The sequence below is a fragment of the Puma concolor genome, chromosome E2, assembly GCF_028749965.1.
Source record: "Puma concolor isolate L17-30 chromosome E2, mPumCon1.1.hap2, whole genome shotgun sequence".
Classification (NCBI taxonomy): Eukaryota; Metazoa; Chordata; class Mammalia; order Carnivora; family Felidae; genus Puma; species Puma concolor.
In genome coordinates this window covers 28085117-28111762 of record NC_141681.1, presented here as the reverse complement: position 1 = coordinate 28111762, position 26646 = coordinate 28085117, and the positions used below count along the sequence as shown (strand labels likewise).

The window sequence follows — 26646 nt, the reverse complement described above, 5'->3', positions numbered from 1 at the left end:
CATTGTCCCCAGTCCCACTCTCCTATCTCCTATCTTCTGTTCTGTGAACAGCCTCGGGTCCAGGCTACAAGGGTGGGGTTTCAGTCTCCCCATTGCACTCCCGGATGGGAAGTTTCATGCTCTAAGAATTTCCTGTCAAGGTGCTCTGGAGGCTGAGCTGGCCAGGGCCACAAGGCAGGGGGCATGGAGGGAGGGGAGGGGTGGGAGGAAGGCCGGGGGTTGACTTAGGGTCAGGCGTTAGCTGGTCAGAAAGCACACAGTTATTTATCTGACACCCATGGCACCTACCACACGCAGGGTCCTGTTCTAAGTCCTTTACAAGCATCAGTTCATTTGCAGGAGGCCCAGAGAGGGAGAGTAAGTAGCCCGAGGACACACAGCAAGTGAGCAGGAAAACTGGAAGTCGAACGCAGACAGTCTGGCTCCAGAGTCCTCTCCACTGCCTGAGAGTGGGTTAAAGGAAGCCAGGCAGACCCTCCCACTCAAATCCCCAAAATGTCCATGGGGACAACGTTGTCCATTTTGGACTGGCTGTTGAAACGGCTAAGATGGAGTGGAGACGAGCCTGGAAGTGTCAGGGTCGTGCAGCTGGGCCTGTATCTGTGTGTGAGTCCCTTCCATGGTACTCGTGGGGGTGCCGCCTCGCTCATGCCCCTCCAGTGACTAGAAGTTCTCTTCTTCGTCTTGGCCTTTTTGCTCTTGAAGCTCAATCTGGGAGGGTTGATGCAATGTGGATGATTCTGCGCTGTCCTGGGCCCTCGTCTACCAGTAGTGGGAGCTCACTCTGAACAGTCAGCCGGCCAAAGAGAGACATGGATTTTGGCGAGCCCCATCCTTGCTTGCTGGGTCATGTCAGGAAGCCATTAGCCCTCTCTGGGCCTTGAATCCGAATACCATAACATGGAGATTTGGACCAAATTCGCAAGTGATCCGTCAGCTACGAGTTCACAAGTATAGAGCCGTGGCCACTGTGAGGGGGGCTGCCTGGAGGAGGTGACGTTTGGATCAGGGATCAGAGGTAGACAGCAACAGGGACTGGCAGAAAAGAAAGGGGTCCGGACATGCTGCTGTCTCCGGATGCTGGGTTTCCTCCTGCGGGCCTGAGGTGACAGGAGGCAGTTTCGAAAGGAGGCAAAATGCTCAGAGAGAACACAAGGTGAAATCTAAAAAATCACAACGTGGGTAGCAGTGGCCTTTCCCTAAAATGCTTTCATATGTGTTAAAAAGAACATTGTTTTTAAAAAGTTTATTTATTTTGAGAGAGGGCGCACGCCTGCCACAAGCCGGGAAAGGGCAGAGAGAGGGAGAGAGAATCCCAAGCAGGCTCCGCGCTGTCAGCACAGAGCCCGACGCGGGGCTCGAACTATGAGATCTTGACCTGAGCCAAGTCAAGAGTCAGACGCTGAACCAACTGAGCCACCCAGGAGCCCCTCATATGCTTCTTCTGAGGGGTCCTGTGATGCCACTGAGGCAAGATGATGACACGGTCTGAACTGACAAGGTCTAAAAAATTGGGGTTCCCTTATGCATGGTGGGACATAGGAGCCTGGCTCTAGTTTCAGGGGGCCAGGGGTTCAAGGAAGGAGACAATGAGCTCCTGCCGGGGCCACCTGTCCCTCGAATGCTACCCTCAAATATTCTGTCTGAAAGCCACCTCATCCTGGAAGCCCCCCTTGGCTTCTCCTGAACTTAGACTCCTTGGGTGAACCCAGTTTTCTAGGCTTCCCTTTGTCTGGCTTGTGACGGATGATTGTATCTGCAGCCACAGCCATATGCAGGTACCCATGCAATGAAGATGCCTGTCTGTGCCTGTCAGCTCCCAGCTCAGTCACAGGGCCGGCTGGCAGTGGTGAGCACCAAGCCGCCTGGCATCTCTCTCAGTGCCAGGCGTGCAGGTTCCCTGCCAGGCCCCACAGTCCCGACCGGGTGAGGAAAGCCCTGGCCTCTGGGTAATCTTGGCCAGGTCGTTTAACCCCTTGGGCTTCAGATTCCCTGTCTGTGAAATGGGCCAAGAACGGGGCCCACTCCACGGGGTTGAAGCGAGGATTAATACAGGCACAGAGGTGCGGCGGGAGAGCACAGGCTGGCAGACTGGCTCTCGGCCAATAGAGATCCTGGGGATTCCGAGGGCCCACTCCACGCTGGGGTGGAGCTGGGGGGGGGGGGGGGTGGAGCTGGGCCGTACTGTCAGCGTGTCCTTGTCAGACTGAACACACTTGGCGTTTCCAGCTGTGGGGGAGGGGGGGTGCGGGGGAGAGCTGGGACCCGGCTCCCCCCGGTGGTCATGACAGGAAGCACCCTTTTCCTCTGTTCCCTGCAGAGGGCACTGTGGGTGCACTGATGCTTCACTCCATTTCCCTCACCCCTCCAACGGCCCGGCCTTTGTCCCACAAGCTCAGCGCGCTCGGCCCTGTCGGTAGAGATGGACCAGGGGCTCCCTCGCTAGCGGAGGAGGGGGTACACCATCCGGCACTGCCTGGAGGCAGAGGAGGCCCTGGCCAGTAGTGGGAAGCAAAGGAGGCCAGGACTGACTGTAGAGGAAGGTGAAGAAGGCTTCCTGAAGGAGGTGTCCTCTGAACTGGGTCTTGGGGATGATGATGGTGAGGTTCCTGGAGGAGAAGCCGGAGGGCCCCCTTTCTCCTGCATCTCCCCCAGGCCTGGAGGGGCAGGGTGGTGGGGGTGGTTCCAGGTGGTCCTGGGAAGCCTTTCCCACCAGATTCTGGCCAAGATTACCCATCGCTGCTGGGTCTGCAGGGAAGTCCTATTGGCCCCATTTTCTGTGACTTACACAGGGTCGCGCAGCAAGTGAGGGGAGGAGCCAGGACTTGAACTCAGCCGGGCTCTGGACAGCCGCCGCCCCTTGAAGCTCAGCTTCTGGCAGCTCTGGCGAGGTCCACGGGCTGTATCCACACTTGCTTCCCCACCTCACATCCCACACCCACCCAAGCTACACTGGCTTCCCCCTCTGCAGGGCCGGCCCAACCACCTTGCGGGGCTGGCCCCGGCTAACACTCCTGGCCTCTTTCAGGCGGTGACTTCTCAGGGTGACTTTGGGGAGGAAGATGGCCACCCAAGCGCTACTGCAGACGGCACTGCTCCTGCTGGGTCTGCTCTTCCTGGTTCAAGGTAGGCTATCTTGGAGACGCTGTGGGACCGTTGTGATTTACATTAAAATGCCCCCATGTCTAGGACAGCTGCCAGCATATCCACAAACCCCTTTGGGCAGGCACAGGACTTTAGACACAGTTTAGCAAGTGGACGGTATCTTGCAGAAAAAGGGACCCCTTCTTTCTGGCAGATGCAGCCCCACAGTGCACAGTTTGGGATGGGGAACATAGATTGGGTTTTGGCCCCACTCACTTCTGCAGCCAGAACATCCTTGTGCAGTGCACAGTCTGCACAACTGTCTATGGTAGGCATGGCCTCAGGAAGTATTTTATTGCCTTTTTTTTTTTTTTTTTTTCCTTTGGGACACCCGGGTGGCTCAGTTGGTTAAGGTCTGACTCTTGACTTCAGCTCAGGTCATGATCTCACAGTTTGTGAGTTTGAGCCTCATGTCAGGCTCTGTGCTGACAGCTCAGAACCCTCATGGGATCTTCTCCCTCTCCATCTCTCTCTGCCCCTCCTCTTGCTTGTGCTCTCTCACAAAATAAATAAATAAACATTAAAAAATTGTTTTCGCCTTTGAAATTATCATTACTTTTTAGTTCTTTTTATCATTTGTGAGCAGGGCACATTCACATTTTTGTAGACCTTGGAGGTATAGGCCCGTGGAACATGTGTGAGTCCCAGGCACCGGGATCCTGTATTCTGGGCCCAAGGCCTGCCCCCCTCTTCTGCCCCTGGCTGCTCCCTACCGGAGAGTCCTGTCTATAGTCTTTCCCTCCTCAGGTGCCCGTGGCAGGAGCCCCCGTGAAGACTTCCGTTTCTGTGGCCAGAGGAATCAGACAGAGAAGAGCAGCCTCCATTACAGGCAGACAGCAGACCTGCACATCTCCATCAAGAACTCCGAGGAAGCCCTCACAATCTACGCCCCCTTCGTGGGAGCCCTCCCGACCTCCCGATTCTTCCCCGACCCCAGGGGCCTCTACCACTTCTGCCTCTACTGGAACCGCCATGCTGGGAAATTTCATCTTCGCTATGGCAAGAACGACTTCTTGCTGAGTGACCAAGCCTCTAGACTCCTGTGCTTCCGGCACCAGAAGGAGAGCCTGGCCCAGGGTCCCCCACTGCTCGCCACCTCTGTCAGCTCCTGGTGGAGCCCCCAGAATACCAGTCTGCCCAGTGCTGCTGGCTTCACCTTCTCCTTCCACGGTAAGGCGACCTCCAGGCAGAAGGAATTGCGCAAAGGCCTGGAGTCTGGGCAGTGGCCTGGGCTGCAGAGCTTAGCTTTGTTCCCGGGCACTGGGGAGCCATTGAAGGTGTCTGAGGAGGGGAGGGGTGTGATCCAAGATGTGCTTCAGGAGGTTTGTGGGAAGGTAGGGGGTGAAGGTAGAGGAGCAAAGTCCCATCCAGAGGCTGCAGGGAAGGTCCAGGCGAAGGAAGATGAGGCTTGACCAGGGTGGGAGCAGAGAGAACGGAAAGACAGGACCGGGTGTCAGGAGCTAGAGGCCACACAAGCCCCCCGCCCCCCCCACCCCCACCCCAAGAACCCTCCTGGGATGGGCCCTCTCGGCCCAGGTGTGTAGGCAGAAGGGCACCTGGGTAGCTGTGTCCCAGCCTACCCTGCTGGGGCTGGAGTTGCGGGAAGGCTCCATGTGGCAGAGCCCCCGTCTGGCTGGCTTCTGGGTGACCTTGGGGGACTCCACCCCACGTCTTGGAGCCTCAGATTCGTCCTCCGTAGAACTGGGGTTGGAGGCCTTCAGAGTCATGTGAGGGGTAAATGGGAGTATGGCGGTGTGGCCCCTCCTTCAGTAGCCTCAGGCCTGTCTGTCTGTCCTCTGCTCCAGATCCCCCCCAGAAGGCCTCCCACAATGCCTCGGTGGACATATGTGAGCTGAAAAGAGACCTTGAGCTGCTCAGCCAGCTTCTGAAGCACCCCGGAAAGACCTCGAGGAGGCCCTCGTCCACCCCTGCCAGCCAGTAAGCGTGGCCCCCAGACCCGGAGGTGGGCAGACGGTGACCTGGAGCAGGAGACAGGATGGAGGAAGCCTCTCCTGGGGCTGGAACATTCCCTTCATCTTTCCACCTCCTCCTGGAGGAATGGAAATACAGCCCTCAGGCCAAGCCTTTGTCAAAACTATCACACGGAGTCATCCCAGGACGGCCACCCAAGCCCTCTTCCCCGCCAAGAAAGGAGACCTGATGGGCCCGTTTGAGAGCTTGGCAGACTGAGGCCCAGAGATGGGCAGGGCTCCTCCATGGCCAAGAGGGGGTCAGTCCAGGCAGAGCTGGGCCCGGAACCTGGTGCTCAGGATAGCCTCCCCTTTCCTGTTTGCTCTGATGATCCAGCTTCCTCTCACCCCACCCCTGCCCCCCCACCCCCCGTCCCGCAGGTTACTCTCTCCTGCGCCAGCACCAGAGGGCTGTTTTCTCTCCCTCCCACCCCCCACCCTCTGCCTGCCTCTTTCCGGCGCATCTGCCTCGTCTCCCCTTCTTGCTCCGTCTCCCTACCCGCCTTGATCAACCTCTCCACCCCTTCTCCCCCCTGCTAGGCAGCTGCAGACCCTGGAGTCGAAGCTGACCTCTGTGAAGTTCACGGGGGACACCCTGTCCTTCGAGGAGGACCTGGTCAACGCCACGGTGTGGAAGCTCCAGCCCACAGCCAGCCTCCAGGACCTGCACATCCACTCCAGGCTTGAGGTCAGGAGGCAGGGGCCAGGCTGGCCGGGGCAGGAAACAGATGTGGAGGCGTGAGCACTCTGGGAGCCAGATGTGTGCTGACAAGGAAGGTCTCCGGCCCAGGGAATACCCTGTTGGTGGCTACCCCATGGCGGAGGACCCTCCCCAGGGGTGGGGACAGAGGTGGGGGGGACCGGCATCAGAGGCTCCTATGGCACCCCCGTGTAAACAGAAGACCAGTCCCAACGTGCCTGTGGGTGCGCCTCAGTCTCAAGGCTGCCCCTTGACGGGCTGGGAGCTGGGAGTCCTCGCATCCTGCCACCTGGGGTGCCGTCTGCAGCACTGGCGTCTGAGGCCCAGACAGCACGACACTGCGTGAATCCCCCCTGGAGCCCTGGGCTCTAACCACAAGGCTCCCCAGCTGGCGCTGGAGCCAAGGACAGGAGGGCTTCCTGAAGGAGGTGGGCTTGGAGGTGGCAGCATCCAGGGAGGTGTTGGGGGTGCGTGTCCAGGAGACCTAGGAGCCCACCGCCGGCTGAGCCCCGCAGGGACTCTGGTCCACAGGAGGCACAGAGCGAGATCCGGGAGTACTCGGTGCTGCTGCCCCGCGTGCTCTTCCAGAAGACCAAAGGCCGGAGGGGGGAGGCTGAAAAGAGGCTGCTTCTGGTGGACTTCAGCAGTCAAGCCCTGTTCCAGGTACGGGGCCCACATCCTCGCGCCCTCCCCTGGGGAAAAGCGGTCTCTGTCTGGTGGGGAGGTGGAAGGCAGGCGTGGAGCCAGGCCCCGTCCTCCGCAAGTCAGAGCCTTTCCTTGTAAAGTCAGAAAATGGACCGTGACGTGCAAATCTCCCCCGGAGAAGGCTAAATTATGTTGTTTTCACTACAGTGTAAATGACTACACGTGCAGGAATTGTTTACAGAGGGGGCCTCCGCATGTCGGAGCAGCGTGTGGGAGTCTAGAGAAACCAGGAAATTCCTTGGCCTTTCTTCTCAGCCTTCAGGCCTCACCACCACCCCCCACCCCCCCCCACTTTCTTCCCCCATCCCATATATCTAGGACAAGAATTCTAGCCAAGTCTTGGGTGAGAAGGTCTTGGGTATCGTTGTGCAGAACACCAAAGTAGCCAACCTCTCGGAGCCTGTGACGCTCACCTTCCAGCATCAGCCACAGCCGGTGAGTGGGAGCAAACCAACCAAGGACACGAGGGTCCTTCCTTTTCTGCCCTGCCTTCTGAATCACTCACCTTTAACAAAATGACCCGCTGGCTGAGGGCACCAGACAGTCAGGTGCAAACGGGGTGGTGGCCTGATGCTGACTTCCTCAGCCTGGCCCAGAAAGGAGAAGACTGTGATGGGGTCCACTCTTCCTTTCTTGTCCCGGCAGAAGAACGTGACTCTCCAATGTGTATTCTGGGTTGAAGACCTGACATGTGAGTGTGGAGGGGTCCCTGAATTGGGCAGGCATGTGGAGGAGAAAGGGGGTCTCGGAGGGTGGGGAAGATGGGGTTAATCAGGGAGGGCTTCCCGGAGAAAGGTGAGCTTTGAAGAAGGAATGACGGCAGAGTGGATGTTTGCAAAGGCTTGGAGCAGTCATGCGATCGTGCGTTTCGGGGGTGTCCAGTGGGGTCCTAAAGGACGGGGCTTGATGAGAGCCCCACGGAACCCCTCCTCAGTGAGCAGCCCGGGGAGCTGGAGTGACGCGGGGTGTGAGACCATCAGGAGAGAGACGCAGACGTCCTGCCTCTGCAACCACCTGACCTACTTTGCGGTGCTGATGGTGAGCAGTGCTCCTGCCCCGCAGCCATACCACGGGCTGGATGCCAGCCACTTTGCACATACGTGTTGTTCATTCCTCACACCAACCCCCGAGGTGCCTCCTGCCGCCGTCCCATTATGTAGATAAGGAAACCTAAGTTCGGAGAGGTTAAGCGATTCACCCAAGGTCACACAGCTAGTTAGTAAAAAAGCTGCTCTTTATTCCCAAATGTTGGTGCATGATAAAAATGCAGAGCCCTGACCCTAACTGAGAATCCTAATTCCACAGGCTGGGGCAGGGCCATGAGTACATTTCCAGTGAGCCCTCAAGGGGATACTGAGGCCCATTGTGGAGGCCCTCACAGCGGACTTCAGGGTTCCCGAGGGCACAGAAGCTTTGAGTCCTAGGTTCACCCTCCCAGAATCTTGGGACCCAGCTTCTGTGGGATCGGAGTGGGCTTCCAGCTCTCCCGGGTGTGGGGTGCCCAGTCTCTCATGGGAGGCTCACTCTGGTGACGAAGGTTGTAGAAAAACAAGGAGTGCCGGGCCGGAGAAGGGATCCCCTAGTGGAGGGTTCTTGACCGTTGTGAGGACGTGGTGAACGAAAAGTACAGACCCCTACCGCCACCCCCACCCCCCGCCCCCTGTCCGAATAACGCACTCACGGGGCCACGCTCTGCTCAGGTTGGGGTGGCGGTGGTTCATAGACGCCTGAGGCCCACCCCTCCCCCCGGGGCAAACCCTCAGTGTCGAGTTGGGGATGCTGAGGCCAGCCCTGGCCCGTGTCGTGGACCCAGGTCGCCTCCGTGGAGGTCGATGCCATACACAAGCACTACCTGACCCTCCTCTCCTACGTGGGCTGTGTCATCTCCGCTCTGGCCTGCGTCCTCACCATCGCCGCCTACCTCTGCTCCAGGTAAGGCCTGGCAGGGGCGGGAAACAGGGAGGGAGGAGAACCTTCATTCCGGGACCCCACCACCCCCGAGGCCCACCCTGGGGACTGGCTTGACCCCCCCCGCAAAATGTGCCTGCGGTCGCAGGAGCCCTGGGAGGCGCAGTCAGCTGGCCCCGGGGGCTGTACGTCCTGCTCAGATCTGTGGTGTTGGGACGACCTAGCACTTACGATCTTCATTGTCTCCCAGCATCGAAAATCGAGAGGGGTGACGTAAAACTCTCGATTTCTGCCTTTGAATAATCAGATGTGTCACTGCTGGAGGCACATGATAATATGATGGTGAGCTTCCCACGGGCTACATACTGTTCTGAGTGCTTTACGAGCACAAAATTGCTTCAGTCTCACAAGGGCCTTATGAAAGAGAGCTCAGAGAGGGTAAGTGATGACTTGCCTGCGGTCACACAGCAAGGAAGTGGCAGAGGCGGCCTTAAACCCAGGCAGGCTGGGTCCAGGTATCTGATTCTGCAGAACCCCTACAGGCATTCCAGTTTGACAAAGCCTCTCCCATCCCCCGATGGAGGCTTCTGTGAGTCCACGGCCATCACTTGGGTGCCTTGAGGCAGAAGGTGCCCCATGGGAAGCGTTTGGTGGAGAGTGCCTTCGCCCATCCTCGGACCGGCTGGGTGGACGGGTCCGGACTGTCAGTGCCAGGGTTGGCCTAATTTGAGGTCCACCTGCAGTCAGGGCCTGGGCCCGTTTGGGCAGAGGGCAGACACTCTAAACCCTGTGGGTGTTCTCGACTGGGAGGAGAGGAGGGTGAGCTGTGTGCATGCGTGTGCATACGTGAGCCCACAGCTGTGCACGCGGTGGGTGACAAGGGACAACTGGCAGGCTCAGGGGAGGGGAGGGGGCAGGGCCACAAGCCTTCCGGCAGCTACTCATCAGTCACAAAAGTGCCCAAGGACAAGGACAGGAAACCTCAGGGACTGAGCATTTTATCTGTGCCAGACGCTTTACCCTGCGAAGTGGCCGTCCCCCCATTTCATAGATGGGCAAACTGAGGGTGAGGGGCAAGGGACCGGCCCAAGGTGGTACCTGGAGTTAGGGTGGGTGGGCGAGGCTGTTCTGTTGTGCCCGCTGGAACACGTGGTGGATGGTGCCAGGCAGAGCGCAGTTGGGGGCGTGGGGACCCGGGGAGGAAAGGCCGACAGTGCCCTGGATCATCAGAGCGGGGCTGGACTGTGCACACACACATTTGCAAACCTGAAGACAGACAGGCAGACATGCACACACACACACACACACACACACACACACACACACACACGCACATACATTCACAGCCTCACAGACGCATGATCGTGCAGACAGACAGGTGGACACAGAACATGGGTGGCACGGATTCTCCAAACACAGCAGCAAATGCAAAGTCTTTTCCCTCCAACTTTGGGAGCCTCTGGTTGACTGTCGTGGCTGGATTTGTCTCAGTGGCTCTGTCTGGCTAAATCTGCTGTTACAGGTGCACACGGTGCCTCAGTCTGTGGCTGCTGGGCACACGGTAGGTGCACGGGGACAAGTGGGGACGACCTAGCTGCAGCCATAGGAATAAGATAGGGTGCGAATGTGTGTGCCCTGGGAAGGCTGCCCCGACCTTCCCAAGCTGGCCACCAGGGTGACCTGCCCCCGCCCCCTCCCCTGCGCAGGAGGAAGACTCGGGATTACACCATCAAGGTGCACATGAACCTACTGCTGGCTGTCTTCCTGCTGGATGTGAGCTTCCTGCTGAGTGAGCCCGTGGCCCTGGCAGGCTCCGAGGCTGGCTGCCGGGCCAGCGCCATCTTCCTGCACTTCTCTCTGCTCGCCTGCCTCTCCTGGATGGGCCTTGAGGGTTACAACCTCTACCGACTCGTGGTCGAGGTCTTTGGCACCTATGTCCCTGGCTACTTGCTCAAACTGAGCATCGTGGGCTGGGGTAAGTTGGTAGAGGGTGCTGGTGGGCCCTCTGGACCTGCCTCTGCTACGTGGCAAGACCCGGGCACCTGGTTCCTCTTCTTTGCTTACCTCTCTGACTGCTCCCTCACCGTTTCCTTTTACCCACCCACCCACCCACAGGTGTTCTTTACCTGGGCTGCAGGTTAAGGTCCCCTTTAGGAAGATGAGATGGTGAGCACTGCCCCAAGAAACACATATTCTCCACATTGCTCACTCTTTTAAAAGGGGGGTTTGCTGACATAGCCACCACGTATGGATGTGCAGGTTGTGCACTGCTCAAAGGCACCCAGTTGGGGGTGAATGGACTGTAATCCAGTCCTCCACTCACCTAAATCACCCAGGCTGGAAGTGGCTCTCTCTGTGGATCCTCTGAAGCTTCAGGTAACAGATTCCCCATAGCTCTGGCATCTGTCTTTGGCTAAGACAACCCAAGTTACCTATAGCCCAGACCTCTCAGTCAGGCCTGGGCCCAGGGACACATCACAAGTGGATGTTGCACAGGCCCGCCAACCTCCGCATGTCCCTGACCCAGTTTGCCACTCCTCTTGTGTTTCTCATCTGGCCCTTGTTTGGTTCACTCCATTAATTTACATAAAATTCCTTCAGAGCTGGCTCTGTGTCGAGATGCAGGTGTTTGGTGGTGGGAGACCACTTCTGGAGAGCTCTCAATCTCCAGCCCATGGACAAGGTCAAGGCCCAGTGCAGGCTCTGGGAGGCCTCCCCTCCCGGTGTCCCCCACCTCTCCCTGCGATGTCCTGCCCCTCAGCGGGGACGCGTGGGCCCTTTCTCCCACAGGCCTCCAGGATGGTGGGGGGGAAGCAGGGCTGGGGCTCTCTGTGGGAAACCCAAACTGGAGCGGCGGGAAGGGGAGGGTCCGAAGGCCTTGCCAGAGGGCCGGGGAGGGTGGGAGATGGAACCCTATGCTCTGCTGCCCTCAGGCTTCCCCGTCTTCCTGGTGACGTTGGTGGCACTGGTAGACAAGAACAACTATGGCTCCATCATCCTGGCTGTGCACAGGACTCCGGAGAGTGTCATCTACCCTTCCATGTGAGTGGCTGTGTGCAGCGGGGGCGGGGATAGGGGCCTTGGGGTGCAGAGGCCAGAGAGCGGCCTGGGCCTGGGCGACGCTGACCAGGGGACTCCTGGGTGCCGGGGCTGCTGGAGCCCGGCAGTGGCTGGAGGGTCAGCGAGGGTGAGCACAGGCCTGGATTTGCCCATCGCTCACCGGGTGACCTCGCGCAGCACCTTGGTTTCTTTCCTTTGTGAGCGGGAATATAGATTGGAGCGGATGAAGGCACGAATTAAAAAGAATTAAAAAGAAAATAAGCCCCTCCAGTGAGTCAGTCGAAGCTCCCTGGCTCTGGGGATCACCGTGGTGCACACCCATGGCCCAGGAAGCACGGTGCGGCCCCGTCGTGCGCTGAGCCCTCCCATCTCCGCCCGCAGGTGCTGGATCCGGGACTCCCTGGTCAGCCACGTCACCAACCTGGGCCTCTTCAGCCTGGTGTTTCTGTTCAACACTGCCATGCTGGGTACCATGGTGGTGCAGATCCTGCGACTGCGCCCTCACGCCCAGAAGTGGCCCCACGTGCTGACACTGCTCGGTCTCAGCCTGGTCCTCGGTCTGCCCTGGGCCCTGATTTTCTTCTCCTTTGCTTCTGGCACCTTCCAGCTGGTCGTTCTCTACTTCTTCAGCATCATCACCTCCTTCCAAGGTAGGCACGGAGAAGACCCCACCCCTGGCCCAGGCAGGGTGCCTGTATGTGGAGCACTGGGCAGGGAAGATCTGACCCAACCTGAAAGGTTCACTTCTCTGGGCCTCAGTCTTCCCATGCGGAAAATGGGGGCATCCTGGCCGTAGTTGACAAGTCTTTATTGAGTACCTACTATGTGTAGGCCCTATGTTAAACCTTGAACTGGCTGGGTCAGGGCCTTCCCTCCATGGAGCTCATCTCTGGTGGGAAAGACCAAGCATGACAAGAAATCATCTGAGGGGCCAAGCAGCCCCCTGCTTGCATGGACCAAGCAGCCATCTGAGGGGATCTTGGAGACTAGGGCAGTAACAGTGGGTGATGTGGTAGGCAGACCATCTGGGCTGGGGTGGGGGCCGCTTTGGGGAGGGTGGCCAGGGAGGCCTCTGTAGGAGGTATCTGAAGACAACGGAAGGGTCCAGCCGGGGAGAGATCAAGGGCCTTGTTACTCTGTGTGTGTTCCTTGCACTGTGGGCATCAACACTGTGGGAAGCCCGCTAGCAGTGTGGACGTGCCGAATCAGATCTACATTATAACAGAAGCCCAGAGTGGGTGTGCACGCCACAGGCTGAGGCGGTCCGGCCTAAGGAGAGTGGGCCAGGCTGAGGGAGCAAAGGTCTTGAGGCTGGAATTTGGTCGTGTGTTGAAAGAATAGTGAGGGGGAGTGAGGTGAAAGGGTTAGTGGGGGGAGGGGGCAGTGGGGAGGTGGTGAAGGGAGAGGAGCAGAGGGGCTGGGTCACAAGGGCCTGGGCCTGATGCCACAGGGTCCCTTCTACCTGCACCCCTCTACCATCCCCCGCCCTGCCACGACCGACCGACAGACAGACAGACACATACACACACACCCCCCTCTGTTCTGGCCGAGAGGTGCTTAAACGGGTAGGCTCTGGAACCTGAGCACCACTGTTTAACTCCTGCCTCAGCCAAGTCCCCTTATCTCCCTGGGCCTCAGTTTCCTCATTAGTGACACAGAAGAGTAACAAACAGGCCTGACCTCATAAGGATCTCGTGAGAATAACATGAGACGGGGCCCAGGGAATCACACGGTGTCTAACACGTAGCAGGTGCTCCCCTGGATCACATGGGTGCTGGTAGGCTGGGGAGGGAGGACAGAGAAGGGCAGGGCTGCCCCCAGCCTGCTGACCCTTGTGCCCCCCTGCTGCCCACAGGCTTCCTCATCTTCCTCTGGTACTGGTCCATGCGGCTGCAGGCCCGGAGCGGGCCCTCCCCTCTGAAGAGCAGCTCGGACAGCGCCAGGCTCCCCATCAGCTCGGGCAGCACCTCGTCCAGTCGCATCTAGGCTATCAGCCACCTTCCAGGAGCTGTGTGAGGAAACCGAGTTGCGGCCTCTCCTCACCGCCGCCCGCCGCCCCCGCAGCCAGGCCGGACACTTCAGGGTCAGCCGGAGACTTGAGAAGAAGGCCCAGGGACCTCAGAGTGAGGGGACAGTTGCCCTTGGCAGCCAGACCCCCAGGCTGGGCCTTCTGAATTGGCCTGCAGACTGCTCGGCTCTCAGGTCCAGCTCACACGGGGCTCAGGAGTGGGACCGTCCCGCTGCTGTCCTCGCTGGGGGCCGAAGGCTGTTCTTAAGTCACCGCCGCTGGGCCTGGCCCTCGTGGCTGGTGATGGGAGCCCTCACGGCCCGAAGGTCAGGTCCCGGGCCTGTGAGGCCCGGTGGCAACCTTGGTCTGTGCCCCCACCCAGGACAGAAATGTGCCATAGCTGATCTGTCTCTGGTGATCACCATGAGGGCGCTTGGCAGTCCTGTTATTTTAGCTTGAGAGTGGTACTCAGGGCATGTGGGGTTGGGGCAGAGCTTTGAGCCAGACCTCTGGAGGAGAGCCCCCTCCTGGGCAACATCGCCTCTACCTCGGAGCCCAGCGCCCTCCGTCATCCTCCCCAGCCCGCCCTCTCCAGCCCTCCACTCAGCCCCAGGGGGTCCCCTGGGGGCCCCCAGGCCCAATGCTATATTTTGGGTTGTGGTTTCCAAGAGCTGCCTGGTGCCTGCCGTAAACCTCTATCTACTGCACGGACTTTTGCCTGCCCTTGACTCAGGCAGAGTATAGACATTATGGGCTGGGACAGGTCTGTCTGTCCATCTGGGCCTTTCTATAAGCTGCATCACCCTTGCTCACCACTGCCAAGCCCATCCCTCACAGGGGCCCTCAGCCTCTCTCGAAGCCCTCTTGTGGCAAGAACGGTGGGGCACAGCAACGCAGAATTGTTTCTGCTCCAGTGCCCCAGAAGACTGAGACGTGCTTCCCCTGGTGACCCTGGCCTAGAGCCCAACGTGCTCCTAAAGGGTCAGAGCTACAGGTGTGGGGTTAGCAGAGCCATCGTTTCTTGCTGGGGACCCAGGAAGACTTCCTGTAGGAGGCAGCTTTTGATCTGGATCTCCGCCTTAAAGATGTGGAGGCCTTTCTTTTTAAGTACTGCTATCTCATTTGTCTTTTGAATTTAAAGAAGTAGACGTTTGTTGTAGAGAATCTGGAAACTGTAGAAGAGTACACAGAAGAAAATAAAAATCATCTCTTGTTATCACCTAACAAACCAATGTAAACAGTTTGGAGCACTTCCTTCTGAGCTTCCTTCTGTGCTTCTATTAAGAGTCACTGATACAAACATCCTGGGGCCAATCGGGAAACAGGAATGAGAGAAGAAGGCTGCGTGTGAAAAAGAATCAACCGCTGGAAACTTTACCCACCAGGATGAGTGGGAGATAAATGGTAACTTGGCGTCAGCTTTGGGGAAGCAGTGGGGGTTGCTGGGGTCTGTGGTGGATTAAAGATTACAAGCCCGATGCCGAGGGAGCCACTCAGCTCCAGTCGCCTACCACCACGCAGGGATGAGGGCCCAGGTAGCCAGACCACCCTCCTTTTATGATAAATGAGAAATCCAGGGGCGCCTGGGTGGCTCAGTCAGTTAAGCGTCCGGCTCTTGATTTTGCCCAGGTCATGACCTCACAGTTCATTAGTTCGAGCCCCGTGTCAGGCTCTCTCCCTCTCTCTCTCTGTCCCTCCCCTGCTTTCCCTGTCTCTGTCTCTCTCTCTCTCAAAATAAATAAATTAACATTTTTTAAAAAGGAAGAATAAAGAAATCCAGGCTGTGGGGGTACAGAATCCCCTGATTTAAAGATTAGGCTCATCCAAAAAATTCACTGGCCAAAAGAAATCAGCTTTGGGACTGAATTCAGCCCTTGGCTGGCTGCGTGATGTATGTAGCCAGTTTGTGGGCCAGTGTGTAGTTGATGGGCTGCAAGAAGAAATGATCAGACTTGCCTCCCATCACTACCTCCAAACTGGTTGCGTCCAGTCTGCTGTGCCCGTGCCATGGCACCGGAGAGGCAGACCAGGTAGGTTTCCGTCCCCACTCAGTAGAGAGCACTGGCGAGTGATCACTGCTGCTTGCATCCAGGTCTCATAGCCCAGTGCAGGTCCATCCCAGGCCCTCCCTGAGCTTCTGCCCTGCACAGTCTCCTTCCTTATCATCTGGCTGCTCCAGGGGGATCATGGGCTGGGAAAAATGGCACCAGGGTCTGGAGTTGGACGGGATGGGTACGAAGCCACCTTAGCCGCCGGGGGTAGACCGGTAGTGCCCTCTGATGGCATGAATGTGGGATCTGGGGACCTGCAGGGACCTCAGCACATGGGACCTCCTTGCACCTGCCTCTTTTCTGAAGCTCCTCTGTTCCTGTCCCCTCTCTCATTGTCGTCTGCCTCCACCTTTTGGCAAGTCCTGAGGACAGAGGGAAGCCTTGCCCGCAGTGACCTGCTTGGGCAGCTCAGGGGGGTCAGAGCCAGCTCCCTCCTCGCAGACTGCTCAGTCTCTCTGAATGAGGGTCACTTGGGGCCCCGTCACTTGGCTAGACCTGGGGGGGGGGCACCTTCCCCCATCCTCAGGAGGGAAAGAAAGGACTCAGCCCCCTTCCCCAGGCAGATGGCACTCCCTTCAAACAAATTCTCCCACTTCAGAGAATTCTTGAACATTCGGCTCTGGCTTTGAGGCTGGCTCAGGTAGCAAGGAGGGGCCTCTCGAGGGTTAGATCCCATCTACTTAAGACAGGTGCTAGATGGGCCCCCTGATGGTCCTTATTCCCTGGGCTGTAGGGCCTTGGACAGCAGGACCGCTGTTCTCAGATGGACATGACCAGGTTTGCGTGTGGAGACATTGCTCTGGCATGAGAAATGAATGGATGGAAGTGACTAGAAGGTGAACGCTGGCCAGGCCTGGCCAGGAGACTGGAGCCCATCTGGAGCCACGGGGACAAGCAGTGGAGGTGGCAGAAAGGGAAACTGCAGTTCCATTTGCCCTGGGCTTTCGGGATCCCAGGGCTTTGTCCATGGCTCCAAGGCAGTCCCCAGCCCCGGTGGGGCCCCAGAGGGGTAGCCCTCACTCTGGCCCTGCCCAGCCATCTTTTGCCACTTTCCTAGACCCCTGGTCCTGTCTTTCCAGGTGTGCTGGATGCTCTGGGTCCCTCCTTCTGGACCCTTCTTCACAAACAGGCACCTGTGAGCCCCTTTGAGGGCCCTGGCACCAGGACGGGTTTCCACTGGGGACCCAGCAAGTCCGCACTTCACAAAGCCCTTGTCCAGCCCTTGTCACCTGGCTGCAGCTGGGAGGGAGGCGGGACAGGCCCAGTGGTTCCTGTCTGCCCCAAAGCCTTCCCTGCAGAGGAAGTGCCTGGGGCTCCATGCCAGATTCCCACCTGTCACCCACCCCCCATGAGTGACCCCGACATCCTCTCCCCAACCTCCCCCCGGCCCCGCCAGGCCCACAGGGCCCAGTGGGGGACTGAATCCTGTCTAGACACTGTCTGGGAGGAAGGGGAAGGGGCCAGGGAGGTGGTCCTCAGACCCTCGAGGTGGAGCACATCTAGCTCTGGCCGTGAGGTAGGAGATGCTCGTCCTGATGCACCTTCTTGGTGGGATGCTCTCGGACTTTGATCTTGCAATGACCGTGGGACCATGCCAAGGGCCCTGGCCTCATCTACACGGCTTCCTTGGAGTCCCCAGAGCTGGGGCCTGAGTGGTCAGCCCCTCCCCTTCCCTCATGCTGCACTCCATGTGTGTTTGCTGCCCCCACTTCCTGTCTGGGCCACCCGTGACCAGCCAGGCGATATGACAGTAATTGTGAAGAACTGACAGTCGTGTAAGGAGATAGTGATGGTGGCCACCCCCTGCCCCCTGGCCTGGACAATTCCACACGCATGATCTCATGAGTTCTCCGCATGTCTTGTGAGAGGCCCCAAGCAGCAGACAGCTCACCCGAGCTCACCCAGCCAGGAAGTGGCCAGGACAGATGTACGCCCAGGCCTGACCAACCCCAGAGCCCATGCTCCTGCCCACCCTGTCCCACATCTCCTGTTATCCAGTCTGGTAGGAGGCAGGGTGGTGCCGGGGCCTCCAGGGCCAGCCCTCTGCTGCTCCCAGGACCCCAGCAGGCATGGCCTTGATCCTGGTCTCGTTCAAGCCATAAGCACGAGTGAAGGAGCCTGAGTACCATCCCTACCCCTGCAGCCAGGCTGCGTGCCTGTTGTATTACAGGTGTCCTCAAACCCCAGCACAGCTCTCTGCGGCAGCCCTATGACTGTATTTGCCTTACAGAGGAAGGAACAAGCTCAGAGAGGCCCCCAGCTTGTGAGAGGAGGGTCTGCGCTTGGTGTGCCTGACTCTAAAGCCGGTGCCCCTCACCATCCCCAGGCGTCCGCTTGGGCCTCCGCGCCCAAGCGGATGCCTGGGCGCGGAGGTCTCTGCGGCCGCTGGACCCCAACTTCACAGCGCCCGGCAGCGTCCCTGGGTGGGTGCAGCGGCCCCCTCTGCAGGCAGTCGCAGAGTGGGGGGAGACAGGAGGGCTGTCCAGTTCCCCACGCTCACCTTTCACAACCCAACCGATGGTGCCATGGAGCAGGAAGGCTGAGAAAGAGGCCACAGGAAGCCGTGACGCTGCGTGGGGGGAGGGGGTGGAGGCAGGCCACACAGCAGAGCCTGGGGCCAGAGGGACACATAGACACCGGGCTCCGGCCAGCGCGGACAAGGCTGGCCAAGGATGGTGACACCCGGGGCCCTGAGGGTCCTGTTTCTCCTGCTCCTCCTGCTCTGGGCCTCAGGTGAGCGGCTGGTTCCTCATCCCCTCTTCCCGAGCCCGGGACACCGAGGGATAGGGGCCGGGGAGGGGGTACGGTCGGGGTGTCTTGAGCATGTGCGTCCAAGGAGACCATTCTGCCAGCCTCTGCACCTTCTCTCACCTCATCCTGAGTTAGACGTCGTCATGATGAACTCGAGTCAGCCTGGGTCTCAGGTGATCTCCTCCCGCCCCTACTCTGGGCTGTGGTTTCCTGGCGGGCCTGGCTCTGGGACACAACTGGGCCGTGGACACGCTCATATCCAGCTGGCCTCTGAGCTCCCGGGGGAGGGGACAGGACGCTCTGGAGGCTGAGGCCAGGTGGGGCTTGCACTGAGCTCCCCCATGGCTCCCCCTGCCCCCGCCAGCTCTCCTCTCCCTGACCCGGCAATGGCCTCCTAGTCTCCGGTGAGCCAAGCCAGGAACAAGGCTTTCCGCCCCTCACGCGCTATCAGCCTTGCATACGTGGTGGTTCTCCAGAGTAGTTCGAGGACCCCAGGTCTTGCCCTTGCTGTACTCTCTCCCGGGAAATCTGAGCCCACACCTGGCCCACCTGGCCAGCTCTCACCCTCCTTGGCACCCTGTGATGTCTGCAGTGACCCTCTCAGGCAGAAGGGGTGCTCCCAGCTCAGCGCCCTGTGTGCCCCTCCTGTTTTGTTCTTTAGTGTTGTTACGTTATAAGTTTTTAAAGTTTATTTTGAGAGGAAGAGAGGGAGAGGCAGAGAGAGAGGAGAGAGAGAGTGCCAAGCAGGCTCCATGCTGAGAGCGCAGAGCCTGAGGCAGGGGCACAATCCCACAAGAGTGAGATCATGGCCTGAGCAGAAATCAAGAGTTGGATGCTTAATCGACTGAGCCACCCAGACGCCCCATTCTCCTGTTCTGCTCCTGACTCAGTGAGTGGCCTGCATGCCAGTCCCCTTACGTGTCTGTCCAACACGAGGTCATGTGGCTTTCGTGGGGTCATGGGGTCACATGGGGTCAAGCTCTTTGGGCTTCAAAGAACCTTTTTCTGTTCAATGTTGGGAGATTCAGCCAAGTGCAAAGTTCAGTCGACTCAAAAAAAGGTGGGGGGGAATGATGATGTTGTCCTCCTGTCCTCCTGCCTGTCCGTCAGGCAGAAAGCTTCACAGATTGACCCCCTCCCCGGCCACCATGATAACCAGTGGTGGCTATTGTCCGGTCTCAGCGGGCACCATAAGGACCCCGGGCCCTTCACAAAAGCGGTAACTACGCTGGTTGGGGCTTCGAGGCTCCCCACAGTGACTGGGTTTATTCTATGGTCGATGTGGGAGCTCCTGTTTGGGCAAAGCGTCAGCCATTTGAATAGTATGAGGAGGCCTGAGAGATTTATATGTTTACATGTAAAGGTAAGTCTCCTTCTTTTGTGGATATTTATGGGTTACTCAGCATTGTCTGCTCCTTGATTGATTCATTCGATAAACACTGATGGTGACTTCTTCGCAGGGCCAGGCCCTGAGCCAACGAGGCTGGGCTGTGGCAGAGAAAAGCAGTCGCCTGATGCTGAGCTGTAGGGAGGGGCAAAAACCGCCCTCTGACTTCCGGCCTGCTTCCCACTTGACCATGGATCGAGGTGGTTCCTGGAGGCCAGCTCCTGGGGCAGATCAGGATGGGGAAGTGCAGTGTAGGTCTTGAGGTGGGGACTGTCATCATCTCACACGGGCCTGGTTCAGGCTGTCTCTGTCTGGACTAAATGCTTCCAGTGTCTTCAAAAAATATTCACACAAAAAGATATTTAATCATCTTTTCTGCCCTCGCCAAAAGCTTCACATACGCGACTGTGCTAACATTTTGAGGCAGGCAGGAGGGCGGCTATGTTAACACCCGCCGGGGTGCCACCTGTGCCCAGCACCCATTTGGGACCCCTCGGGCACAAAGAGGGCTAGGATTACATAGAGAATGGCACCCCCACTCCCTTTCCCTCTCCTCTCTCTCCCCCTCTCTCTTTTTCCCTCTTTTCTCTCTCTCTTCCTCCTTTATTTAAAAAGCAAATGTAGATCATATTATACACATGCTCATTGAACATTTGCTTCTTCCCATTAAACGGTGTCATGAATATTTTTACAATCTAACAGAAAGTTAAAGTTTCTTTATAGGTTACTTAAAACACTGTCATCATAGATCTGATTATTATGAAATCCACTCTAAAATGTAATTTTTTAAAGTTTATTTATTTATTTTGAGAGAGAGAGATGGCGCAAGTTGGGGGGGTCAGAGAGAGAAGGAGAGAGAGAGAGAGAGAGAGAGAGAATCCCAAGCAGACTCCGTGCTGCCAGTGCAGAGCCCAACGCGGGGCTCAAACTCATGAACCGCGAGCTCATGACCTGAGCTGAAACGGAGAGTCGGATGTTTAACCGACTGAGCCACCCAGGTGCTCCTAAAATGTAATTTTTAAAGCCCTACATTACTCTAACTTTGATCTGCCATTATCTGTGTCTCTTTCTTAAAAATTAGCTTGTTTCTTCTATTGCAAAAGTCATGTTGTGTGTGATTTCTTGAAAAAGAACCCACACACCAGAGAAGGATACAAGAAATGAAAAGTAAATGTCGCCCCACCCACCTCACCCTTAGCACCGCATGTCCTAGAGGTAGCCCCCCCTTAACCGTTCCTGGTGTGCCCATCGGAAAGGCCAAGGTGCACAGGTTGTCAAGACACCCCCACAAATGGACAACGGATAAAACAATGCCGTTCACAGGAAAAAACATACAAATAGATGCTCCGACTCCTTCTTAAGTTAAAACAAAAATATAATTTTACTCCTCAGGTTGGCAAAGGCTTGCAGGTTTGGTGAAGTCTAGGATTAGGAACATGTGGGTCCATAGCCACCCCGTTTGCTGCAGGTAGAAATAGGTGCATCCCCTTTAGAAGGAAATTTGGTAACACCTACCAATTTTTAAAAGCTCAACATTTTGACCCAGAGAATCCTATGATAGCAATGTTTTCTATGAATTCTTAACACAGGCTGACAAGAGGTAAGCAGTGTTGTTCAAAACAGGAAAAAAAAAAAAAAAAAAAGAGCGACAACCTTAAAAGCCGGCCAACAGAGGAGCGGTTGAACAAGGGTCACAAGACCAACCTAACGGAAGGAACAGTGTTCAAATGTCCACAGAAAGACACGGATCGGCAGGTGCCGACGTGGAAAGTTCTTCAACATATATTGCTGAGCGATCCCAGCCACGTACATTTTAAAATGATTTATATCACAACACTCGCCTACGCATAGGAAATTTCTGCAAGGTTGTGCAGTAAATTGCAAAGGGTCGTGAACTCTGGAGTGTGACCTGGGAACTGCAGGGAGTTTTACTTTTCATTTTATGTCCTTGTGTACAGTTTAATGTATTTTTTTATTTAAATTTTTGTTAATGTTTATTTATTTTTGAGAGAGAGAGAGAGAGGTACAGGGCATGAGAGGGGGAGGGGCAGAGAGAGAGGGAGACGCAGAATCTGAAGCAGGCTCCAGGCTCTGGCCTGTCAGCACAGACCCTGGAGCAGGGCTCGAACTCACGGACCATGAGATCGTGGCCGTAGCTGAAGTTGGACGCTTAACCGACTGAGCTGCCTAGGTGCCCTGTACATTTTTTTTAAAAAAAGAAACCTCTGTCCGTGTATTAATTTTGTTGAGAGACAGGTAAATATGTATACATATACATACACCCAGCATAAATACACAAATACATAAAGAGTCGGTTTTACAATGAAATTCTCACCTCCTGGAATAAGGAATACTGACTCTCTGTACATCTACGATGAGCGATACCCTTTATGTGTTTGAACTCTAATCCTTCCCCAAACTCAAAAGAAAGGTACTATTAGCTCCATTTAGCTGATGAGAAGATGGAGCCTCAGAGAGTTTAAGAGGAAACATAAAAGTTTAAGTGTCCCTGAGGTCACACAGCGAGTAAATGACTCAGAGCTTCCATTCCATGCCCCGTGCCAGGTGAAAGGGGAACTGAGCGAGAAGTCACAGAAGCTGGTCTGTCGTCCCGGAGCTGCCCCCCAGCTAGCTGGTGACCTCACTCAAGTCACTGTGCCCCAGGGGCCCTCAGTTTGCTGTGTTCTCCCCCTACCCCAGGAGGTAGCCTGTGAGGGTTGTAATGAGAACGTGGGGGAATAAGGCAAACTGAGACAGAATATGCCCAAGGGTTATACCATTAGGCCACAGTTGCAAGGGCTTTGGAGTGTCTGATATGGAACAACTGTGGAAAGCCCAGCAGGCTCCCTGGAGGAGGTGGTAAAGGGTAATAGGAGCCATGTGCCAAGCCCTTTGTACACACTTTCCCCCAAAGCATCCCACTGGCCCTGTGAGGTCAGGCGTAGTATCTCCTTTTGCTTGGGAAACTGAATCCAGCTCAAGTGTGCTTAGTTAGCGTAGATGGATGGAGCTGGAATTTCAGCCCACATGACCAGACCCTGGGGCCTGAGCATCTTACCCTCTACTTCTCGCCCTTGCTGCCTCCCTACCCAGACCATTCCCACCTTCTGCATCCCTCCTTCAGGTATGGAAAATTCTAGGATCCTGGAGCAACCGAGAAACGTCTGCCTGGGGCTCATCAATGAGGGCAACTATGAGTCCTTCCACCTGGAGAACACAGCTGGCTGCTTCACAAAATGCAGGCAGTCAGGGAATGAACCCTGCGACCTGAAAAACTTACAGAGGTAAGGGGGCCCTCTGAGCTAGAGCAGGGATCTGGGGCTCCTTCAAGGGTGGCAGGGAGGCTGTTAGGAAGAGACAGAGCTATCAGCCCCCACGGCTCCAGAAAGTGAGGCTGCCATCTCACCTTTCCGCCCCGTTGACACCCACATTCCCTCCAATCTACTCACTGAGACCTTTCTGATCCAGGGGATGCAGGGACGAATCAGCCCCTGTTCCTACCATTGTGGAGGGTCAGACAGGGGCCCAAATGATGATGATTCTAGAGTGTGATCAGACAAAAGGGTGGACAAGGTGCTGGCTTAGCTCAAAGGAAGACTGCCAAGGCTTCACAGAGGAGGCAACTCAGGAAAAGGCTTTGAAGACTCCATGGGAGTTTTCTAATTGGACCCAAGCAATGTTAGGGGATACAGGCAGCAGAACTTCAGGAGTGTTGGGGGGAGAACCACACTGCTTTGAAATGTGAAAGAGTGACATTCTGGGGATGCAGGCAACAATGGGGAGGTGGGCCGGGTAGGGGAGAGACTAGAAATATAAGCAGGGACCAAAGTGTGAAGGGTCGCATAAGCCGTACTAATGTGGGAGGAGGCAGAGCAAGGACAGATTTTTAAACAGAAGAAAAGCATAGTCAATTTCGCACTTTAGAAAGATCACTCCGTTTTCAGGGAAGGATACAAGGGTGGTGGTGCAGGAAGAGACATGGACCAGGATGCAACCACAGTGTCTGCGTAGGAGTGAATCACCTGGGTAGGTGCTAAATCACCAGCAGCAGCACCAATTAGCCCTGTGCACCTGGAAAGGAGGGATGAATTAGAAACACTGTATGACGCAGAATCAGTAAGACCAAGAGACTTATAAGGCCAAAAAATTAGAGAGTGGGTTGAGGGAGAAGGGGTTTAGAATATGACGTCTCTAAGAATCATCTCCAAAAATTTTTGCCTCTCTCCCCTCCAATCAAAGCTGGCTATAATTGAATTATTCTAAGATATGCAGGACAACCTCATAGCTGGCACTCAATTCATGCTTGCTGAAAAAAAAAAAAATGAGTGAAAAGCCTGTGTTCTCAGGCTCGGTGTTAAGATGGCAATCTGATTGAACTATGTCATTTCAGGGGCCTGAAAACACTCCCATTCCCACCGGCACCTGCTTCAGTAGCTTCTTAGCTCTGGGAGGCTATTCAGGGATAGCCTGTGCTCTCCTGTCTGTGCTCTTTTATGACGGGGATAAACACTTTGGAAAAAGCAGGGGCTCTGGGATCAGAAGATGTGGATTCTGTTCCCAAGTCATCAGTTAACCAAGTTACCTCCTTTATCTTCACAACCCTCTGAAGTGGGTCTGGCCATCAACTCATTTCAATATAGGAATTTAGGGAGAGGGCACAAACATTTTGTCCGTAATAGGGCCTATTATGAATAACACTGGCATGAATTTTTAAAATATATCTTGCCATCAACGTTTTCGTACATGTCTTTTCATGAACATATACACTCATTTCTCTTGAGTAAATACCTAGAAGGGAATCGATGTCAAAGGTATGATGAATTTTAGTAAGCGTTGCCATAATTTTCCGTGGTGGCCATATCAGTTTACATTCCCACCAGTAATGTGTGGGCATTCCCGTTATCCCACACCTTTGCAATGCTTGGTATTACCAGTCATTTTAAGTTTAGCCATTCTGGAAAGGATATAGTGGTATCTCATTTCTTTTTATTAATTTTGATAGTTTTACTAAGGTATAATTTATGTACCATCCAATCTACACATTGTTAGGGTACAGTTCAATAATTTATGGTATATTATGCAGTGTGTGGAACCATTATTATGATCATTTTAATAACACTTGCATCAGCCCCAAAAGTACCCTCATACCTGTTTGCAGACAATCCCTGTTCATATACCCAGCCACAGTCAACCACTGATCTGCTTTCTACCCTATATATTTGCCTTTTCTGGATATTTTCCATAAGGGACTCATACAATAAGTTGTCTTTTAAATCTTGCTTCCTTCACTTACCGTGGTTTTGAGTTATATTCATATATTAGCATGTATCAATAGTTCTTTTTTTATTACTGAGTAATATTCCCTTGTGTGGACATACTACATTTTGTTTATCCATTCATCAGTTGATGGACATTTGAATTATTTCCAGTTTGGTGATTATGAATAATGCTGCCATGAACGTTTGAATTCAAATCTTTGTAGACATATGTTTTCATTTCTTTTGGGTAAATACCTAGGAACAGAATTGCAGGGATATCTGGTAAGCATATGTTTAGCTTTTAAAAAACTGCCTGACTATTCCTCAAAGTGTATCATTTGCTTTTCCATCAGCATGCAAAAGGACTGCAGGTCTAATACGTCTTTGCAACCTTGTCAGTTGCAAATCCAGTGAGTGTGAGTTGTATTTCACTGTGGTTTTAATTTGTGTTGCACCAATGACCAATGATGTTGGACATCTTTTCATGTGCGTATTAGCCATTTGTATCTTTTCTTTGGTGAAATGATTATTCAAATATTTCCCTCATCTTTTATTAAAAAAATTTTTTTAAATATAATTTATTGTTAAGTTGGCTAACTTACAGTGTATACAGTGTGCTCTTGGTTTTGAGGTAGATTCTCATGATTCATCGCTTACATACAACACCCAGTGCTCATCCCAACAAGTGCCCCCCTCAATGCCCATCACCCATTTCCCCCTCTCCCCACCCCCCCCCCATCAACCCTCAGTTTGTTCTCTGTATTTAAGGGTCTTTTATGGTTTGCCTCCCTCTCTGTTTGAAACTATTTCCCCCCTTCACTTCCCCCATGGTCTTCTGTTAAGTTTCTCAAATTTCACACATGAGTGAAAACATGTGATATCTGTCTTTCTCTGACTGACTTATTTCATTCAGCATGATACCCTCCAGTTCCATCCACATTGTTGCAAATGGCCAGATTTCATTATTTCTCATTGCCAAGTAGTATTCCATTGTATATATAAACCACATCATCTTTATCCATTCATCAGTTGACATTTGGGCTCCTCCCATAACTTGGCTATTGTTGAAAGTGCTGCTATAAACATTGGGGTACATGTGCCCCTATGCATCAGCACTCCTGTATCCTTTGGATAAATTCCTAGCAGTGCTATTGCTGGGTCATAGAGTAGTTCTATTTTTAATTTTTTGAGGAAACTCCATACTGTTTTCCAGAGCAGCTGCACCGGTTTGCATTCCCACCAGCAGTGCAAGAGGGTTCCCGTTTCTCCACATCCTTGCCAGTATCTGTTGTTTTTCATTTTAGCAACTCTGACTGGTGTAAGGTGGTATCTCAGTGTGGTTTTGATTTGTATTTCCCTGATGATGAGTGATGTTGAGCATCTTTTCATGTGTCTGTTGGCCATCTGGATGTCTTCTTTGGAAAAGTGTCTATTCATGTCTTTTCTTCACTTGATTGTTTTTTGGGTGTGAGTTTGATAAGTTCTTTATAGATTTTGGATACTAACCCTTTAGTATCCAAAGGTTTTAGTTTTGTTGATTGTTACCTTTGCAGTGCAGAAGCTTTTTATCTTGATGAGGTCCCAATAGTTCGTTTTTGCTTTTATTTCCCTTGGCTTTGGAGATGTGTCAAGCAAGAAATTGCTGCAGTTGAGGTCAAAGAGGTTGTTGCCCATTTTCTCCTCTAGGATTTTGATGGTTTCCTG

At 54.8% G+C, this 26646-nt stretch overlaps 2 protein-coding genes across 16 annotated transcripts in view; both read left to right on the top strand.

Moving 5' to 3' along the window:
- Positions 1–14733, top strand: part of ADGRG1 (adhesion G protein-coupled receptor G1) — a 56418-nt gene extending 41685 nt beyond the window's left edge. For 6 of the 13 annotated variants that reach the window (XM_086689336.1, XM_086689335.1, XM_086689334.1 and 3 more), the window contains 13 exons: positions 3029–3126; positions 3892–4314; positions 4950–5082; positions 5655–5802; positions 6346–6477; positions 6838–6954; positions 7165–7210; positions 7454–7557; positions 8333–8451; positions 10134–10402; positions 11361–11469; positions 11869–12137; positions 13343–14733. In XM_086689336.1, coding sequence (XP_086545462.1) covers positions 3063–3126; positions 3892–4314; positions 4950–5082; positions 5655–5802; positions 6346–6477; positions 6838–6954; positions 7165–7210; positions 7454–7557; positions 8333–8451; positions 10134–10402; positions 11361–11469; positions 11869–12137; positions 13343–13473 — 2064 coding nt within the window. In that variant the 5' untranslated portion in view covers positions 3029–3062 and the 3' untranslated portion in view covers positions 13474–14733. Of the gene's footprint in view, positions 1–2576; positions 2601–2838; positions 2892–3028; positions 3127–3876; positions 4315–4949; positions 5083–5654; positions 5803–6345; positions 6478–6837; positions 6955–7164; positions 7211–7453; positions 7558–8332; positions 8452–10133; positions 10403–11360; positions 11470–11868; positions 12138–13342 lie in introns of those variants that run through there. The other 7 variants (XM_086689329.1, XM_086689328.1, XM_086689332.1 and 4 more) reach the window with 3 other exon arrangements.
- A 3141-nt stretch (positions 14734–17874) lies between these two features.
- Positions 17875–26646, top strand: part of ADGRG3 (adhesion G protein-coupled receptor G3) — a 28178-nt gene continuing 19406 nt past the window's right edge. Inside the window, exons 1-2 of one of the 3 annotated variants that reach the window (XM_025920818.2) lie at positions 17875–18279; positions 22809–22968. In XM_025920818.2, the coding sequence (XP_025776603.1) occupies positions 18219–18279; positions 22809–22968 (221 nt within the window). In that variant the 5' untranslated portion in view covers positions 17875–18218. The remainder of the gene's footprint in view (positions 18280–22808; positions 22969–26646) is intronic. The other 2 variants (XM_086689342.1, XM_086689344.1) reach the window with 2 other exon arrangements.